Source organism: Anser brachyrhynchus, assembly GCF_964034855.1.
Source record: "Anser brachyrhynchus genome assembly, chromosome: 8".
NCBI classification, from domain to species: Eukaryota; Metazoa; Chordata; class Aves; order Anseriformes; family Anatidae; genus Anser; species Anser brachyrhynchus.
This window is the reverse complement of record NC_137702.1, coordinates 32536200-32556745: the sequence shown is the minus strand read 5'-3', so window position 1 is coordinate 32556745 and position 20546 is coordinate 32536200. Positions and strand designations below refer to the sequence as shown.

At 35.9% G+C, this 20546-nt stretch overlaps 1 protein-coding gene across 7 annotated transcripts in view; it reads right to left on the bottom strand.

The window, feature by feature from the left end:
* Positions 1-623: 623 nt before the first annotated feature.
* ZNF644 (zinc finger protein 644) overlaps positions 624-20546 on the bottom strand; it is a 54049-nt gene continuing 34126 nt past the window's right edge. For 2 of the 7 annotated variants that reach the window (XM_080602828.1, XM_080602826.1), the window contains exons 2-7: positions 20371-20443; positions 16650-19678; positions 15868-16473; positions 13151-13273; positions 5694-5796; positions 624-5220 (exon numbers count right to left, since the gene is read on the bottom strand). In XM_080602828.1, the coding sequence (XP_080458954.1) occupies positions 5028-5220; positions 5694-5796; positions 13151-13273; positions 15868-16473; positions 16650-19647 (4023 nt within the window). In that variant the 5' untranslated portion in view covers positions 19648-19678; positions 20371-20443 and the 3' untranslated portion in view covers positions 624-5027. Of the gene's footprint in view, positions 5221-5693; positions 5797-13150; positions 13274-15867; positions 16474-16649; positions 19768-20370; positions 20444-20546 lie in introns of those variants that run through there. The other 5 variants (XM_080602832.1, XM_080602827.1, XM_080602830.1 and 2 more) reach the window with 5 other exon arrangements.

Here is a 20546-nt window from a genome sequence, read left to right as displayed (position 1 = left end):
CTCCAGCTCTTTAAAAAAAGAAAGGGGGGGGGGGAGTAGGCTAAATGTCAACTTCCACATTTTTGGTGTGGTGTGCACATGCGCATGGTTGTGGTATGGCAATGAATCCTTCCATGGTACAGCTGAGGCTGAGGAGAAATGGAGGGGGGCCAGGGGCACACCAGAGGCACTAACAGGGTTTTTCAGTGTATGCTGGGTCCAGGCCTCTCTGGAAACCTCCAGGCAAACTGCTGTTGTAGGGATACAGCAACAGCTTCAACCTGGGAAAGAAGGTATCAGCAAAACTGGAGGATACAAAACAAGATCTAGGGGGGCTATTTGCAGATGATAGCCGTAGTTACTCATGAAATGAGGAATTCAGCTTCAGACCCGGGCACCTGGCTCTGGTGATGTTCCCTCCACCAACCCTCAGTTCTCGGTCTCCAACACTGGCATGTAAACACCACCTCTCTCTCTCCCTCCCTCACCTGTTTGCATTTTCAGAAGGCCACAAGCATTAAGATTGCCTCGACATTCAACCATCCAGGGAAGCAGGTCCAGGTAAGGGTGAAAGCCCTCGATCTAGCTGAAGCATGCTGTGTGGCTCGCCTCAGGACAAGGGGAAGAACAACAAGAAGTCTGCATTGTTAAAAAGGAACATTTTATTGCAAGATATTACAGACCTGGCACTACGGCCAAAATTTTTCCATTACATTGAAATTGCTACCCATATATCAGGCAACAGCACCTACAAAGCATGGCAGATTGAAATATCTGAACTCAGCCTTTTAAATAAATTCTGACCTAAACAGAAGCTTTTTAAAAACAAAACAAAACAAATTCAAGGCTATATAAACTGATTTTCGGAATATGAAACTGGTGTTTTAGTATCTGGGATGCTAACTATTGTGATAAAAAGTGAAGTTTGTTAATAGTATTGCTTAAGAGAGGAGGCTCCTTTCACAACCCTTTTGATTTAGTGAAAAACAAGTATTTGTTATTCATTGGTATTTTTTCCACATATTTTCCACCATTTTTTTCCTGTAGATTTTCTAAATCAGGTAGATTTAATCAATGAATAACCCTTTTAAAGTATTACTGACATGCTTTTAAAGTATTACTGACATGCAGGATAATCTAGAATGGGCCCAGAAAAATTATTCATTTCAAAATAGCTTTGTAGGAACAGTCTCGTGAAGCTGACATCTCCAAGCTTCAGATGTATGCACATCTCTGAGCCTCAGTTCGTGATTCACGTTCTTCCTGTGATGCACTTACCTCCGAGACCTTGGTGGTTTTCCTGAGCATGACTGAAAAGGTAGGACTTTAAGCAGGCACATAGCTCAAACACAAAAAGTCTGGCCAAGGACATAAATGCCAACTGTTAAAATCCCTGTCTGTGGCACATTAGGTGCTCTCACTCCTCAGTAGTGTTATTGTCTTCTCTATGCTTTTTCTCCCATCAGGAAGAATCATCAGCTCAACCCTGACACCACTGAGGGGTAAGGTGAGCCCCGAGCAAGAGTTTCATCTGCAGGCAGAGCTGGACTGCCTCATCTTGTGGGTGCAGACCACCTAAAAGGAGTTGCACACTCTGTATGAAGCAGCACATGGCAAACAAGACTGAATGCCCGGGGATGTTTTACTATCCACCTGCCTCCATATCCAGTTTTCTGTGCATACAGCCTAGCCACACTACCATTTGGCAGGTACTCCAAAATCACATTTCCAAAGTCCTACACAAAGCTCTTTTAAATGAATGAAATAGCACTGGGACTAGAATATACAGGCAGTCATCTTACAAAGTGTGGGATTGGACTTTTAGTTTCCTGGCTTAAGCATTCTGAAAATTTTCATAATTTTCCAGAGGCTGTTACTTGAAAGAGCTTTACGAGAAAGTAGGGTAGGTACTGGAAGAGAAGTGCAACTCCAGAACCATGGAAGATTGTGATAAGGAACCAAAACCAACTGAACAACCACAAAATCACTAAACCACTGCAGTCTTTAGTCTGAAGCAATACAGCCAAGGTGAACAAAGGCACACTCGTGCTTATACGCGCAATTCCAGAAGTCCAGCTCTCTAGCCTAGCAGTAAAACCAAGACAGTAAGACCCAGTTATTGATTCCAAGGTGTACGTGTGCCACACTCATCTCAAAACATGAGATCTGTACAATAAAGTGACTGGCTTAATCAACTCTCTCCTCTACCCACTTAATTAGAACCTTCCTAATTCTGTTAAGGTGGGTTTATCTCCTATCAACAAAAGATGTGCATTTCCAAGCAATAGAAACAAAGAAAACAAATAGGCCCCCTTGAAGTCTATAAGCTAAAGAAAGCTTAAAGTGGCTTTTTTTTTTTATTAAAGATCATTCAGTCCATATCAGCTAAATATGCAATTAATTTAATAATCAGAGGTCTTCTAGGACTTCTCTCTATGTATTTCAAACTCTATTGGCAAGGTCCTGATGCAAGCAGGGCAGGAGCATTAACAAAAACCACACAGCTAACTACCTGGGCAGCTCCAATGCTCACACTCAGAAAGCCTGCCACTGAAAACAGCTGCTCCTAACCTAAGAGCTAACCTAAGAGTATCATTTTGGAAACTAGCCAGGACCAGAGCTTCCTGCTTTTCAGGCACAACTTTATATTTTTGGCGTTACAACAAAATAGTTCACTATTGGGGCTTAAAGAATTAAATAAAATTAACTAGGTTTACTATTATAAACCTAGTTTAATTTTTTTGCTACTGCTAAATTCTGCACGGTATGGCTTTGCCTTAAAAACATTCTTAACATTAGATATAATTTGCACTTAACCGATTTTTTCATGTTAAATAGCCATAGAATATGGTGCTCACAGGCACCTTTTTTGGTGATGAGTAAACAACCACTCTATTAAAGCACTATAAACATTCAAGATGATCTGATCACTTCTCTCTATTCTCTGCTTTAACAACACGTTGCTGTAAATCTTCCAACTTTCACAGCATATTTAAAAAAAAGTCCACAATCATCTACAAATTTAGAATTTTTTACTTAGACTGTATACACATAATTTGTCTGCAATACACTTCAACATTCTAGTTATCTTTCCTGAAATGTCAAACGTAATTTTATCTCCAGCCTTTAGATATACTGATGTGTGCTTTCTGATTAAAAAACAGTAGGAATACATTTGGACAATAACGCTTATGTTACCTGCAGGATCTTTCACAGTAAAACACCTGATAGTACTAATTTAATGATAACCTTAATAGATACAGGATGCCCTTGTCTCAGGACACCATCTTGCACAACTGTTTATTTCTAGCTCATCTATTTTATCAGAATGTTAACAAGCCTTGTGTGTTAACTGCACACATACAGGAAGACAGACATGTATTCATATTTTCCACCAATCAAATGTAATGCGTCTGAACAAGTCATTTTATTGCAAGTAAACGTATTTTTACTTAAGATCAAGAGAATATTTTAATCTCAAGCAAGACAAATCAGTTTCACAAACTTAATTCACACAATGCAAATAAATGCTTCACATTATAGACATTTAGATTTTCTTTAAACCTTTTTATTTAGAGATTTTTCTGGTAAGGAGATATACCATAGGAAAGCAATTTCACTGGCAGTGAGGTATGTATATACTCTACCAAAATACTCCTCTTGTTTTAACTGCTTTTAACTTTATTTACATATAAAGAAAATATCAATGCATATCCTTGGCTTAACTACAGTATTAGTTACCCTATATGAGTAAAATGAAATGTTACTTGCATACAAAATTGATTTGTAGAGGAATCTGACTTATGATTTAAACAAAAATCATGTTCTGAAGACAGTTTGAATGAACAAACACAATTCAGCATGACCAAGACACCTGCACCATATTTCCATCCTCACAGCACATTTATTTCAGTAATTCTGTAAGTAGGTCCTTAGCATGAGCATAGTGTTACAGTTTTCATACATATAATCACATCCAAAACAAGCTCTAAAATTTAAGTTGTAAACATTCTCTTCATATGTAGAAACATTTCCATCTGTGTTCAAATTTTCTAAAATGATCAATCTTTTAAACAGAATTATAAATGAAAAGTCTACTCTAACCGTGTAGTGAGCGATGCTTATTAGTACATTTCTACAGTGTTAAATAAAATAGTAGAGAGGCAAACTTCTGTAAGCATGTCAGACTTTAAGTAAATCATCATAAAGAAACAAACTTGTTATCAAGAAGATGCTTTGTAATAAAGGAAGTTGGATTGAATCTACTATGATACAAAAACATAAGGGTAAATACCATCTTTGTTGACAAGTAGGAGGTAGCATGGATGCACCACTTTGTTGTCAGTGAGAAATGCAACTGAAGTAAAGAATATTTCCTTACCACAAATTTCCAGTATTATGTACATATTTATCTTAGAAATTTGTTTAAACAAGTTTCCCTCCACTTTTTAGTACAAAAAGCCTCATGTGATTTAAAAAAAACACTTACACACCTAGATAGAAGAGTACTAATTGCCCTATTTGAATGAAACAGTCTCTTGAACTATGAAGTACATGGTATTTAATGCCCTAATTTGAGTAAATTGTATTAGCAGTTCTTGGTATTATACAAAACACTACATACATACAAACAAAATATAATAATATCTTATTTTACTATGTAATTCTTTTTGGAGTAAACAGAGCCTTGATTTGGGTAACACTGCAGAGAACATGGTTTCTTTGTTTTTATTAAAATCTGTCTTAAGTACCCATGTGCAACGATTTAAAAATGGCTGCCATACATGTAATGGTCTTGTATTGATAGTGAACACAGTAACTGACAAAAACATAATAAACCTTAAAAACACATCTTCCACCCTATATAAAATATAAAGACTACTTACTGTAACTGTTAAGTATTCAATTTATTTTGATGTTACTGTAATCCACTTCCTCTATTTTTGTCTTTAGGATTTATAAACATAATTTAGTGTAACAATTTATTTAAAAAAAAGACGAAGTATTTCAAATTTACATCCAATTCAAATTTAAAATGTTTCCTTGTTCTATGATGCTGCTTCTGCCATCAGTAAAGAAAATGAAGTTTCAGTAATTGAAGCAGGTTTTTTAAGTAGTGATGTGACTTCAACCATGCCAGCTCCAGTCCGTGGAAGATTTGCGTTGACAATGTGTCGCTGCAAGTGCTTTATCCAGTCTTCTTGAACAGACAAAGGTCCTCGAAAGACCAGACCACAAAACCTACACAAATATTAAAATTATTCCATCAAGATATATCTAGCATTACTGAAAAATTATCAGAAGTCTTAATTTTCTCAAAGTCTGCTTCTACATATTTTAGCTAAAAACTAGGAATTGTGTCCACTTATAGTAATCATGAACACAAAACATTGTGGTTCATACAACTTATACTCTTACATTTATAATACTAGCAATAACAATCTGTTCCTCTTAGTGTTTCTTTTGAAGAACAGAATACTACTCAAACATGACCAGTATGATTTTAGCTAGAGAAACAGGAGTCGGCAATCTAATAACTGAGCATGAGGATTTGAATCAGTCTTGTCTAAATTAATGAAAATAATCAACTACTTTCCCTCCCCCCTTATTCAATTTCATCACAAAAACACTACATGACAATCTTAAATGTTCCTATAACTAAAATTAGTAAGCTCTTCAGAACATTTTCTTTCAGTTAAAATAACCCTATGTACCTGCATCTGAGTATGTAAACTTCATCAGCACTATGAGGTAATGGCAGCATTTTTTTCTTGCTTCCAGATCTTGACCTTGACTTCTTTTGCTTACAGTCTAAAGCTAAGAAAAGAGAAATTTCCACATGTGAAAGTGATATTTCAGTCAGTGTTAAACCAAACAGAGATACTCAATTTGTAACCCCTAAAGAAGTGGTGAAAAGACATCTACCTCCTTGTTATTGTACATTTAATTATAACATAATTACAAAGCAATTATTGTGTGCTCTAAAAAATTTACTGGTGAAACATCTGACACATTTAAAAAAAAAGCACAGCACTTGCTCTTTTAAAGACTAGATAACTGACATTCAGCATTAAACTTGTTTTAGTACCAGCAGGCACCTGCTAACTTATTGTGGAATCGCACAGAAACAAAGCACCATTGGAAATACCCTTTCATTCATAAAACACTGTCAAAATCCTGGAACTTGTTTTGTAATTCAAATAACATCATAAGACCATTCATGTTCAATCAGGCTGCATCTTCACAAAGTTGTAGCTTTCAGCTAACACAATCAAGAATTTCTAGTTTGAACAGAACACTTGTCATTTTTTTCTTCATTGAAAACAAAAAGTTTGTCTTTTTATATACTATACTAAGAATTTCAAACAAAGCTTCCTCCTCACTCCTGCCTGAACTCTAAAGCATCTTGTGAAAACTATTTATCGATCCTTTTCAGATGGAGATGGCATCAGAACAATCAACAGGGATGTCAAGGCCATTCTTTAAATTCAGTCTGTTCGAAACCTTATTTGACAGTAACGTGTGTGAACAGGAAGCACACAGAAAATGGGTTCAATTAGCATTAAGAAGGTCTGCCTATACCTCCCACAAACAGATCCATCAGGAATCTGTACCAAAACCTGGAGATTCTAGGAAGCCGCCAGAGTTGGGGGATGAGGGGATTAAACTGCGTTAATATTGTTATGATGAAAACAGCTGATAAAGATCAAGAAAGACAAGAAGTTTGGGTCTGCTCAAACTGAGAAGTGGATCTAGACATGCTCTACTCCAAAATATAAGACATTGACGCTAAAACTACACAGAAACATGAAGGACAGTAACAAGCGGTATTGATACCAAAAAGGTATATGCTCTGCTACTAAGACATATTAACAGTAATATACAAAAGTTTTTAAACTTGTCTAAGTTTTGGTTCATGTAACAGAAAATAGAAGAATAAACCACTAAGCATCCTGAAGCATAAGACATCATCTGGGGGGCATAACATGGTGATTCGAAGAAATACGTCTTGATTGCATCCTTCATTTTTCGTATCTCCACCTAATGAGTACCTCTCAAACATGGCTTTAACCCTGTAGCCAAACTTTGAACTTTTAGACACAGCGATCATTTTCCACTTCCATCTACAGATTCAAGATTCTTACAGTACCTTGAAAAATTAGAACGATTTCTGGAGGCTTGAAGAACTAACCAGACAGCAAACAAGTAGAAAGCAGACACCAACCTAAAGAAAATTCCTTCAGATCCTGGACAAAGCCATCATTATGAAGATGAGCCTGAACAGTGGTTTTTTTTATGATAGTACCAAGGAAAGCAGTCTCAATATAAAGCCAGTAACTGAGAGAGAGAAATGGCCAAGATAACTTCTGAAGAATTTAACAGGTAAGGCGTTCTTACCGTTTTCATGTTCTCACCAAAGGATATCCTTCATATAATTTGGGAGAAAAAAAGCTAACCATCTTTAAAAGCTTTAGGAATTACCAAGTAGTATTAATATTTCACATACTGCAACACCTGTAACATCACCAGAAATGTAAGCAGACAAAATACTGAAACCTAGACACCAGTTCTCTGAAGAGAATTACTTGTATGAGGGGAGACTTATCTGAAACAGTTGCTACAGCAAAAGCTTTGCTACTTCTGATTTTGCAGAACATCAGGGGTAGGGAGAAAACAAAGTCATGGTCTTATCTGAATGCAACCACATCCAAGTTGCACCTGATGTCTGTTAGCTGATGTCAGTTGATACAAATGAGTAAAACAAACAGTAGAGGGCAGACTCTTTCTAGAGAAGCCCACAAGTACTTGAAACAAGAACTAGCTCATTTCCTTCATACTGGCAAATTTAAGACATTAATTCCCATCAAGAATTTTGATGCTACTCACACGTATCCCAAGCATTTTCAGAGAGCCTTCACATTCTTATTAGACCTTATTTAGTCTTCTGTAACAGGATCCTGAATCATTTCAAACATTGGTCTAAAAATTTTGGGTAGACCTGTGCGGTGCCAGGAGTTGGACTTGATGATCCTTATGGGTCCCTTCCAACTCAGGATATTCTATGATTGGTATAACCTTCTAGAAAAAAAAACCTCTGAACAACTATGTAATCAAATGGACAGCAACACAGATGAACAGAAACTATCATAATATACCAACAGAGGTAGTTTCTACTTCCTTGAAAAGTACATTTCTCCCAAGAACAATATGAAAACAAAACAAAAAACTATGGACATCTTCTCCAAGCCATTTGCCACAGATACTCTAGATAGAGAAATCACAAAACAATGAGCAGAAAATAACATGAGACATCAAGAAAAAGTCAGATCACTCAATGCATTCTTCAAGTAATTTAGACAAGATTGGAAGCAGAACATTTGCCCAGGAAGAAGCAGTTACAAAATACAAAAAATACCAAACCTGTGTTCTGCAAGGGGTATTTTTTGTTCCCTTTGTCTTTTGACCTAGTGAATATATTTCTTTACATTTTAGGGAGCACAAAGCAACACAACTACATTTTGAAGTTATTCCACTGAAGTAGAAAGGTGAGGAAAAAGCGTAAGTTCTGGGTAAAGTTTATTGAAACTGTATTTCCAACACCAGTTATCAAAGATTTGTATTGTCTTTGGTAATACATATCTTTCGACTGCCACATTAATTCCACTTTTGTCCATCCAGACAACAAGTTTAAATGAAGTTACATGGTCACACTTGCTTACACACTCTTTTGGAACAATGCTTACAGATGTTTGCAAGCATGAAATATGGCTTACCATTGTATCATCCATAACAAAGCATAGCCAGGTTCTGACCAAAACTCTTCCTATGCCTTTAGTGTAACAACAGATAACCTCAACAAAAAGTGTTTTTACCACTTTCAGGAAGAGACCAAAGATAATGTAGCTCTTGCAAGATGCATGGATATTCAGACCACGCTTGCAGCAAACTTCCAGAGATGGGCAGGAATTACCTATCCTTTTGCCTACTTTGTGGCTAACACAGCTCCCAGAACTATCATCCTGCATTCTCCATAAAAGGCCCAATTCTCTTTACAGGTCTCCTTCCTTCACATTTGTCCACCTGCTGCTTCAAAAGCTTTTTGCAAACAACAAGTTATACCACTTCATCAAAACTCTGATACAACATGACAGAGAGAAACAACTCATTTAAAACTGAAGATAATGAAACTTTGGGGTAACCTCGAGGCACTCATGTTCAATTTGAAATCACACTGTTTGGAAAAACGTGCTACATAAAAAAGGCTGTGTATAAAAAACTACTGCATCTGCGATAGCTTATCAAGACCTACAAACAGATGGAGATATGAGGCTACAATTAGCGTGCCCAGAAAAATATGAATTACCAAAGTCACAATCAGAGGTCCTTCATCCCATGCCATTTGGTCTGAGCTTCAAAATCAAACCCCATCTATTCTACTTTATACTCTCCACTTCTTAATATCCCTTGAAGTAAAACACCTTTCATGTCAGGTAGACTGAAGTTAGGTCCTTATTAAGACTTAATTACTTCTGTCATAGTGGATGTAAGCTAACACAAGTTGAATAATTGCATACATAAATGGGTCTAACTAAAAACACAGCCAACTAAAAAGTAAAAAAATATTTCTTGCATATTTATTCACTAATTTGTCAAATTCATTCATTTTCTATTTTGTCTCATCATTACTGAAGAGTAAAATGCAACTGAAAAAGTCTTCTTTAAAAAAAAACATATGTATGTGTTGTATATTTATTTTTTAACTCCAGTAATATGGCCCCTGAAAGACTTTATGTGACGCTACCAAATTAGCCCACTGTGTGGGTTGATCAGGTGTAATTGTAAAAGCACAGAATGAAGACATACAAAGCCAACAGATCTCAGATCTCTACTGTGGTTGCACATGCTTCTCCAGAAAACTCCCTGAAGCTACAATTTTGACAATGCAATATTAGAATATTTGGAAATGTAGTGGCCACAGGAATCACTGCTTCAGTCACACTACTGGCTCAAAGGTCAGACTCCTTCACTGTATATTATTGTTCTCTCCCAAACTTCTGAAAAAGTGTTCTCCATCTACAGAAACAGAGACCAAAGAAGAAGAGAGTGATGATTCCCAGAAGATGACAGCTGGTAAGAAGCAACTGAGTATGTGAGAAGAGTCATCAAAGAGAAGATGTAAAAAGCCAAGGTGTGAGAGAGAATCAGGAGACTTCAGGGAAGAAATACAAGTCTGGAAAGAAGAAAAGGAAGGAAGCTGGATATCCAACTGCACCAAGAATGGCAAGATGCATTTTGAAAATTTTGCACAGGTCTGATACTCTAGAAATAATCGTAAGAAATAAGTCAGTTTGACACATGCTCTGAGAAACACAAATGGGTGGCTACTCATAAAATCAGTTATAAAAGAAAATTAGCATCTATTCAAAATAAGAGATTAAGTCATTACATTGTTCAAACCTGGACCTCATAACAAAAAAATATTGTTCTAGTCAAGACATCAGAAGACCATCACATAATCACTAATACAAAAGCCAGTAACTATACAAATGAATCTAGTCAGGTTTTTGCTGTATGTTGGATAGGCACAAACTACTAACAAACATTAATCTTGAACTTTCTAGCCAACAGCCTAGAAGATAATTACTTTTTTTTTTTTTGAGTCCATTCCCAAAATTTACTATTATGCAACTATTTCTATTATCTAACTAAAAATGTCAAGTTGCATTCAGAAAAAAAAATGGTAACATTCAACTAAATGCAATCAAAATACTGATTCTGAAGAAGCAGGGCATCTGCTAGAAAAGCAGTATGATAATAATCAATATTGAAAACATGCAGACAAAATGAAAAATTGGATTATAAGACTAGCACATATGCTAATGTGACCCTGGAACAACTCTTAGTTTGGTGACTCGTATAGATTACTGTATTTCTCTAACACCTAGACAGCTTCCCTAACAATTATTAAATCATGAAAGAACTGCAACATTCATGTTTACAAACAATTTTTTAATTACAGCAAGAAACAGAGATAAACATTAAGCCAATGCGATTCCTTTACAGTAGTTCTGTTTGCTTTAGAAGATTTAAGAAAGGCTTTGTGAAAACATGAAAAAGGAACCTGTATAAATGTATTCTCACTGTATCCATAGAGGTTCCAAATTGAAGCCATCTCTAAATTGCTCTCAACTGCAACCATTTTTAATTAAAAAAAAATTGCTATCTCCCCAAGCACAACACTCATAGCAAAACTTAAAAGTGTGTGCTAGTGAAATCTTGCATTTAAGATGTTCTTCTAAAAAAAAATCACTGTAAGGTGGAGTATCAGATAAAACCACTGCCTATCAGACTTGCATTGAACTTACTCAAATGAAAAGTCAAGGAGCAAACTGTCAAATTTACAAAAACTTTGCGAAGTTACAAAAAAGTTTTAACAGTAATGACTAAATGAACAGATGTATATTGGTTGCATAATATTACAGCTCTAACAGGTCTCCCCTTAAATCACCTATTTCAGTAAACTGCCTTCATCTGCATGACACAGGCTATTTATCTAGCTCAGATCTAGCTTCTGAGATCAGAAGCATGTTTGTTTGTTGGTTTTATTTTTTAAGCTCCGTTTCTAACCTCATTTTAAACAAACTTCTAGGTCCAATGATAAAACAACACCCAAAACTTTTAAGTTCTTTTTAAGAAAGCATCAACTGCTCTGAGGAGTATGCTACTACTAAGCTAGCTGAATGTTTCTTAACAAACAAACAAACAAAAAAAATCACACAACACAACATGAAACACCTTCAAAGCACCTTTACAAGCTACATTCACATTTCCTATTTAGCAAAAAAGAAGCTGAGGTACAAGGATCTTGTCCAGGATCCAGTCTCTGTGTACTATCCTCTTTGCCACAGTGCCACCCTCCATTACTGTTAATTTCGATGTGCTATTTAAACATACAGTTACTGAAAAATATTTCACTGGTAGGTATATGAGCAAAATAACTTACCACAGGGCTAATCAAAGCATCAAATCACAGCAGTGGTAAAATGAAGTCCACTATCATCGTCTTTCTATTATGTAAATATGAAAACTTTCAGAATCACTAACTAAAAGCATACTCTCCAACAAAATGGATGTTATTGCATCTACTGTTTTCATTCTACCAAATCTACTTTGTTATAGCATTAACTTAGCATAACAAGATCAGGCATCGACTGGCTCAATGTGTAAATATATTTAAATATTTCTTTTAGGCTTCTGCAGAGAAAGCCTGAAACTACTTTTTGTTATTATATGTAGCATAATGAATTATGTCTATAGATAATAAAAGGTATGATATATTTTTTCCAGCATTATGTAAATCTGTGCTTGTTGACACAGAAAACTGATGGTTGCCCTTCTAAATTACTTCATATTTCAAACTTCGTATCTTGAAGTTTTCCTCACTATATTCCATCTCTGCTCCAGAACTTGCTGCTGACCATAAGAAGTCCCACTAATCTTAGCAATACTCCAAGTAAACTTGGGAATTTGCCTACAAACAAGAAAACTGAAGGTCTCTGGAAAAGTCAAATATGGGATAGTAGAGGAATTTCGATATAAGCGTTTTAATAAAAAAAAGCATTAATAGCAGTGCCAAATGATGTACTACACTCACTCCATTGTCAATCACTCCATGATTGGTTTGTGAGCCAAACAAAAAATGAAACCAGCTACATATATTATGTTGTTAGAAATATACAAGCTGGAAAACTACTTTTTTCCCCTATTTTAGCTACAGTATTCTTAGTAATTATACGTAATATAATTACTTTTTTTGTTTAATTTTTGAGGTATTTATAAACACTTTGTTAGATGCCCAACTATCTGGTTTGGAAGTTGTGATATTGTGGGAGAATGGATTTATATGAACATCTCTTAGTTTTGCTTACGTACCTTACGTGTTGGATCCAAAATGAGTAAGAATGAAAATCAGACATGAGAGTGGACAACAGCAACATACCTTTGTTTAAAAGTTGCTGAAGTTTTAGGGGAATTTTTCTTTTTTTTTTTTTTTTTTTTTTTTACCAACAGAAGCATCAAAATTATTTTGAATTAACATATGCTTTTGTCCAGTCTGATGAGGAAAATGTATCATAGACAGACTTGCTTTTACATCTGTAACAAAACATACCTGTCCCAGTCAAAAGTCCAGCACTCTTCTTTCGTGCATAAGCGCGTAAGTGGTTGGACAGGCTAACAGCACTTGTAAACGTCGTATTGCAATGCACACACGTTCTAAGCTTCACAGGCATACCTATCATTCAAAAGAAAACTATAATCCAGTTCTCTCTTCAAAAAAAATGAAATTCTCAAAGCGTTGTAAAAAGTTTTCTGTAATAAAGATGGTTTAAAATATATTCACTGCATTGACGCAATTGTTTAGTATATTAGAAGGATTGACGTTAACCATTATTAGTTTTCCATGTAGTGCTTTAAGCCTAACCTTGTTATTTGAACCGAAAGAAGGCAACTTGAACCCATTAGGCTACTCTGCATTTAATACTTAATATCAAATTCCTACAGATCTCCACATTATGAAGTTCTATTCCCAAAATACAACCCTACAATTTGAATAGCACAATTCTGTTCAGAAATTTCAGAGCTTGCAACATTTCCAATAAAGAGAATTTTAAAAGTATAGTTGACAAAGTGGTAATTAAAACCCATAAGACTGAAAGGCTCAACACTAAATTAGGGTGCTGCTGAAGGCTTAGAGAGAGAGGTGGTAAAACACATCACCGAACAGCTGTTAAACAAAACATTTTGTTCAGTGCATTTTCTATTCATTACTTTAGATGCGCAATCAATAATGAAAGTTAATGAAGTTTGAAGTTTTTTGCTAAAATCTCTGTGCTAAATAAATAATCAACAAAGCAACATGCTACTTATCACACGAAAACAGTGAAAGTGAAATAATACTGAACTCCTCACTTACCAGACAAAGAAACCATTATAACTTCTCCCTTGCTCAACTTTACCATCATGTTCTCCATTTGTTTTACCCAAGATACGGTGTTTTGGTCAACTAATGTTTCCAGTTCTCTACTGATAAATCATTAAAAGAACAAATAAAAAAAAAAGCTACATCTATCCAACTGGAAAGCCTCAGTTTGCAGGAAAGAAAGAATCCTATCCTCCAGCAGCCCACAGAAGACATGCTGTTTTTTTCAGGCAAGTTACAGAAGAAGAATATCTGGTTGGTAAAAAAAAAAAACAAACAACTTTTTCTCTCTAAAACCAGGATTAGAAAGATTTGCCTTTTTAGGAAAAACTAAAGTATTTCAATTTGATGTTAAATATTTTCTCATTAACTCAACTGGCACAGTTCATTTGTTAGTTGTCAAATTCTGTTACCTCAGCCACAGATAATTATAGGGCCCCATTCATAACTGTTAGTATTATGCAAGCACATGTTTATTTTTACCTGGTTGTTCATCACAACCGAACAGGTTCTACCTAGTATTCAGCAGTAAATATTAAACAGAAAGCAATACACAGTGTCAGATTTGGCAAGCTGCTCCTTTAGCATTGTTTTTCAAATAATTAAGCCTCTCAAAGACACACTTCCTTCATTAAACAACCTCCTGTCTTAAAGGACAACCACATACATCCAGAAGACATTAAAGGTAATTCTGTTCCACCTCTGTCATTTTAGAAAGCCACCTTGTTAAGAAATTGATTGCCACACTTTCATAGACCCCTAAAAGAACTTCTGAGCACGCTGGACTTGTTGCTGTTATTTCTTTAAAGGAAGACAAGAGCATAAGTGAAAAAGTACTACGCAGTGCCAGTTTTACTAACCTACACTGGGTAATAACAACAAAACCAAATGAACCAAAAAAGTCATGGGTATAAAACTAAGATCTTACTCCTCAGTTTCAAGAATCCTGCAGCATTATAAGGTGTTGTCCAAATAAGAAATACATAAATGCAAGCTCTACATACACATTAAAAAGGATCCTGCAAGAATTCCTCAAGACTAGGAATAGCTCTGACAATTAAAAACATCATTCTAAAAAAAATGAACGTATTAGTATAGATTGTCTAGAAAGCCGATTATAGAATTGTTTCATTAGCACAATTCTCAGTGGATGGGGACATCTTTGTCCATATCAGTCAGGGGCTGCATATTAGAACCCTGCTGGCTACGGCTGTATTCCAACAAAGCTCAAACTAGCACACATCTTCACTCAGGATAGACAGGCCCTAAGCAAGCATGAGTTTCCCCCAGCAGCCACGATTTTAAACCAAACAAGAATTAACCTATGGTGCAAGAGTATGTTTGCCTAAAACATCAAAATTAGTCAATAGACATTAATCAGCTAGAAATATTATGTGCTTAAAACGTCATTAACAATTCTGTCGGTTTGAACAAATGCTGCTTTGCACAAGTCTCGAACATTTAAATGAAGTAGTTTGCAAACCAGCAGTTTTAAAGCCCAGAAACAGGGTCCAAGCCCAAACATTTCAGAACTGTTAAGACTGCCGAATACCTCAACTTATTGTTGGTCTAGGGTGTGTCTTCTTCCTTACTGAGGTTCATTTTGTGCCCACTTTGGATTGGTAAACTCAAACATACGCAGAAAAGGAACTACATTCCATAAAAAACAAAAACAAAAACAAAACAAAACAAACAAAAAAACACAACCCTCAGTGCTGCTGAATATTCACTTAAAAAACACGCAAGAAAAATTTGCTGTGCTACCTCTCACAGTCAGCATCCTCTGGAAATGAAACAAGAATTAAATGAACAGAATCTCTCTCCAAAGTGCTATGTACTTGTATGTTTTCTGTGAATTAATGGGTTCTTTGGAAATGTTGTCAAGACAACGAGAAACATCATCTTACCTGACTGCATAGTCAAGTCCATTTTTTGTGGCTGATACATCAATGGACTGTCTTCATTTAATGGAAGAACACATTTCTGAACAAACCTCTTTCTCGCAGTTTGATTATGAATCTTCTGAGGAGAAATATCAGGATTCCTTTCTTCTCCTAACCTTTTATTTTTCAGAAGTTCTATCAGTGTAAGTGACTGATTTTTTTTTTCATCACGTAGTAATGCTTTTGTTTCATCACATTCATTTAGGAAACTCAGCCCTTCTTCCTCCGATGCAGACACAGATGTATCTTCAGTCTTTAGGCCATTATGGTATGCTTCAAGAGGTATAACATTCTGAGATAAAAAGTCATCATTTGATGCAAATTTCTGAGCAACAAACGGTCTGGGAATAATGCGGCGACTATTCAAAGCCTTCAGAATTTTTTCATACTTCTCTTCATTTTGCATCATCTCATTCAGAACACAGATCGGAGACTTGTGAGCATCCCACTTGGTTTTGCCAAGCCTCTTCAGGTGTCCTCGCACATGATTTGACAATCCAATTTTAGTATCAAACCAGCCTCCACAGAGCTGACACGTATGCTCAGAGGAAGTTTCAGATTTCTCAACTGCTATAAAGAAAATAATTTTCATGTATTTTGACAATTATGTACTGTTAAATATTACTATAGCAAATCACAAGAACAGGCTTTACAATAAAATGAAGCAAGTCTTGTTTATTGTTCAACTTAGTGTCCTTTGTCCCCTCTAATTTACACCCAAATTAAATAAAAAAAGAAACACATACCTTTTCTAACACGCTTAACAGGAGTTCCTGTTCCAGTTCTTTTAAAATGTTGCATTTTGTCACTTGTTGCTATCTGTTCTGGTGAAACAACATGACGGGCTTCATAGCTCAATCCAGCTCTGTGAAGATGCCCTCTGACATGATTGGACAATCCAACACCTGTTTCAAAGGTTGCTGGGCAGTATGGGCAGGACTTCTTTTCAAGCGACAAATCAGTCCAATGGAAAACTGAATTATGTTTTGGCAATGCTGATCCTATGTTTTCTAAATTCTGAGGATCATGCAGCTCATGGAGGAAGTTACTACCCTCAGCATCTTCGTAATATTCAAAATAAAAACCATCATTCTGCTCATAACTAAGCGAAGATTTATCAACAGTTTCGTGATCTTCCATTTTACCTTTGAATATGGGGAATAGGCTTACATGCTCCTGATTAATATCACTGTAAGATTCGTCCTCCACAGACTGTGTAGTGTAATCACATAGTTCAACATTATCCCATGAACTTTCATCCTCCGTTTCATAGCTGTCTTTTTTTTCAGCAGAGTTAAGTTTCTGTAAAACAACAACAGTCATTTTATGCAGAAAATCTGGATAGCAATCCAAATCATTTCCTGTAACAGAGCCTTCCCTCTTGGATTCTTTAACTACTCTTTTTACAGCTACATGCCTACGACCTTTATAGCCTTTTGCCCTTTTGCAATCAAGATTATCTGAATCCACGACAAAACAATTATTATGGGGACTTCTATGTAAAGAACTGACAGAGTTGGACTCTTCCTTTTTTAAATGCAAAGGATAAGAGTCACTAGATTTTTTAATCATCCTGTAGTTTTCATATTTGTGTCTATATAAATAATTACTGCTTTTGACACTAGCTTTCTGCTTTGCTGCTTGATGAAAACATTTAGGTTTCTGGTCAATGCTATTTCTAATCAAAAAGGTCTTGTTTGTAGAATTTAGATTGCACACACTTACAGATGACTGTGAAACACTTTTCCGGGCCTTCTGTATCCTGTAGGGTCTCTTGTGAAGTTTGGTGAAGTTACTGGACTGTGAAGTAGAGCCAAAAGATCTTTTTACATCCTGTTTTAAAACTGAGTTTTTTGGAAACGTAGATTGTTTCATCAACTGTTTTGTCCTGCTACCAAAATCTAAAGATTCTTCTATAATGCTGCCTTTCCTCTTTTCTAGTCTAAGATGGCTACCAAAGGGATCGATGCAAGATGTTGGATGCAGGTATTCCATGTGTTTTTTTAAAATGCTTCTAGCTGAAGTTGTAAATGGACACATCTTACACATGTACGTTGATGACTTTTTTGAGGATCCTAAATATGGATCTTTCATGGATGCCTTTTTCTGTGATTTCCTCTGGGACATGTCACTACCAATAATGGAACATTTGACTACTGCTCCATGAGCAATCCCTCGATGGCATTCAAGTTCATTTTCTGTCACAGCCATGAAATTGCATTCCTCACAGCAATAATATCTTTTATCTTTTTCATGGGTCTTTGCATGCTGCACAAACGTTTTGGGACAATTAGTACCAAATACACATTGGGGACACTGTAACCGTGCACTCCTACCCTCATCCTGAAGTTCTTTAAGCTCACGGATTTCTTCCATCAGTTTCTGCCTTCTTTCCTGGTGAATTATCATATGTTTAAGAAGTGAATTACGATCTCGAAATGTCCTTCCACATTCCCTACATGCATAGGGCCTTGGGACATTGAGATGTCGGAAATGGCTGTTCCCATCTAAATGGTACATCATATGCCTATGCAGATGTTTCTTCTCCCTAAAATTCACATTGCACTTTGTACAGGGATAAAATGATGGTTCATCAGTACTGAAAGTAGATGGTGATTCAGAATCATTCTGTTCACATTTATTTTTTAAAGTATTGGAAAGAAAAGTGCTAGTGTGAACAGGAGAAGCATCTTCTGCACAGCTACCAGTGGGACTATAAATGAGTTGTTGGATAGCATCAACAGCTTCCAGCTCTTCATCTGTGCATTCAGGCTTTACTTTACTCAATGAATATTTTTGTGGTTCTACCATTTGTAGCTCTTCGTTCTGTTCTAAGAAGTCAACACTTAGCAGTTTTGATTTACTAGGAATATAACTGGCATCACCAAAACAGTCTTCAGTATAGCGTGTTATTTTACTAACATCCATTTTTCTTTTTCTCTTTTTTTCTAAACCTACTTTACAGTGAATTGGAGACTTCTCTATTGTTTCTTCATTTGTCATAAGAAACTGTATAAACTCTTTTTGTGGATCCCAGGTGGGATCACATCCCGATCTGAAACCACCTGTACCTGAGGAAATGCCTGTTAATGTATCAACACAATCATCTTTTACCAATAAATTTTTATCACCCTCACAAACTTCTACTTGGCCTACTAAAGTGCTATCTACACTATTACCTACTGATTTCTGTGAATCACAACCAATTGAAGCAGAGGTAGGTAGATTTTTAATGGAATGAGTCATGTTCTTAGCATGTGCTACATCAGGTAACAAAAATAAAACTTGGTGCTGATTTGATTTTTGTGTTGTACTCTTTGCAGGCAGCTGAAGGTCTTGAACCACTGTCAAAGTTGAGCAGGAATCTGTATGATGACCTACGGGCTGTCCAGTGGTTAATGAAACACTGCCTTTATTCATAATGGAAGTCTTAGTTGAGGTGGAGTGTGAAACTGGTCCATTAACAGCAGTTCCTCTAGACAAGATAAAGTTTTCACTAGAAACAGTAGGAGCACCAGTGTGTATAAATAGAGAAGTCTGGCCTCCACTTAAGGCTTTTTCAGATCTGTCCCTTGATAGCTCCTCAGGCAGAGTCAGTGTATTGTTCTTCTGAAATGACGTGTCGCTCTCTTGTGATTTAGGAATGCCACCTTCTTCCTCAGATATGAAATTATCATCACACAGAATTTCTTCTTCTTCTTCTTTAGCACCAGTGACTTCAGTATTTATCTCTAAGTCATCCATGTTGCTGGTCTGTCCATTAAGCACATTTAGACTAAAAAAAACAAGAAAAGAATCAGGCAATCACAGAGATAAAGTGTCAATTTTAATGTACAACTTTTTCCAGGAACAGCCTTCTTCACACTGCAATCAGAAAAAATAAGTTTTGAATAAGAATATGCATTTTTAACAAGTTTAAGACATTCAAGACATGTTTAAAATTAATAAATGAAGCAATCAAAAACTACATTTTTTGCTATGGCACATTACCTACAAAAATACCAAACATCTACAAGCAAGATGGAAAAAAATACGATTAACAAAAGCTGCGCAAATACATTCTACATGCACAGTAACATGAACCCAGAGTTTATCTTTAGTTGCTTTCTAGAGGCAAAACAAGTTAGCAGTAAAAGCTATCCAGATGTCTGCTAATCATTTTAGTGACTTTTTTTTAAACTATACTTCCATTTAGCACCTAGGAAATAAACTAATCTTTACATAACTCAAGGTATCACTTTTTTCAATGTGCTTGTATACAACTGACATGATGATGCACACAAGTTTGTAGAGTGTTTACTTTGGTATTAATTGAGAAAACACATAACTAGCCCAATTTTGAACATATGATTACTAATGGAAACGGCAAAGAATCAAACTAGAGTTAATCAAATTAGAGTTTCAAATTAGAGTTGTGCTAAAAGGAGTCATTATCTAGACTCTTTGAATTAAAATGTTATAACTCACAACAAATATCCATGGCTCCTTGCAATGGTCCTTCACTGAAATCAAGGAAGACCACGCTTGACATCCTTTTTTCCTAAGGAGAGAAAACAAGCTGCTTAAAGGAAACCATTTTCATCTTTTTACATCACACATTAAAATGAGTTTAGAATTACTATTAATTTTTCAATTCAACATCA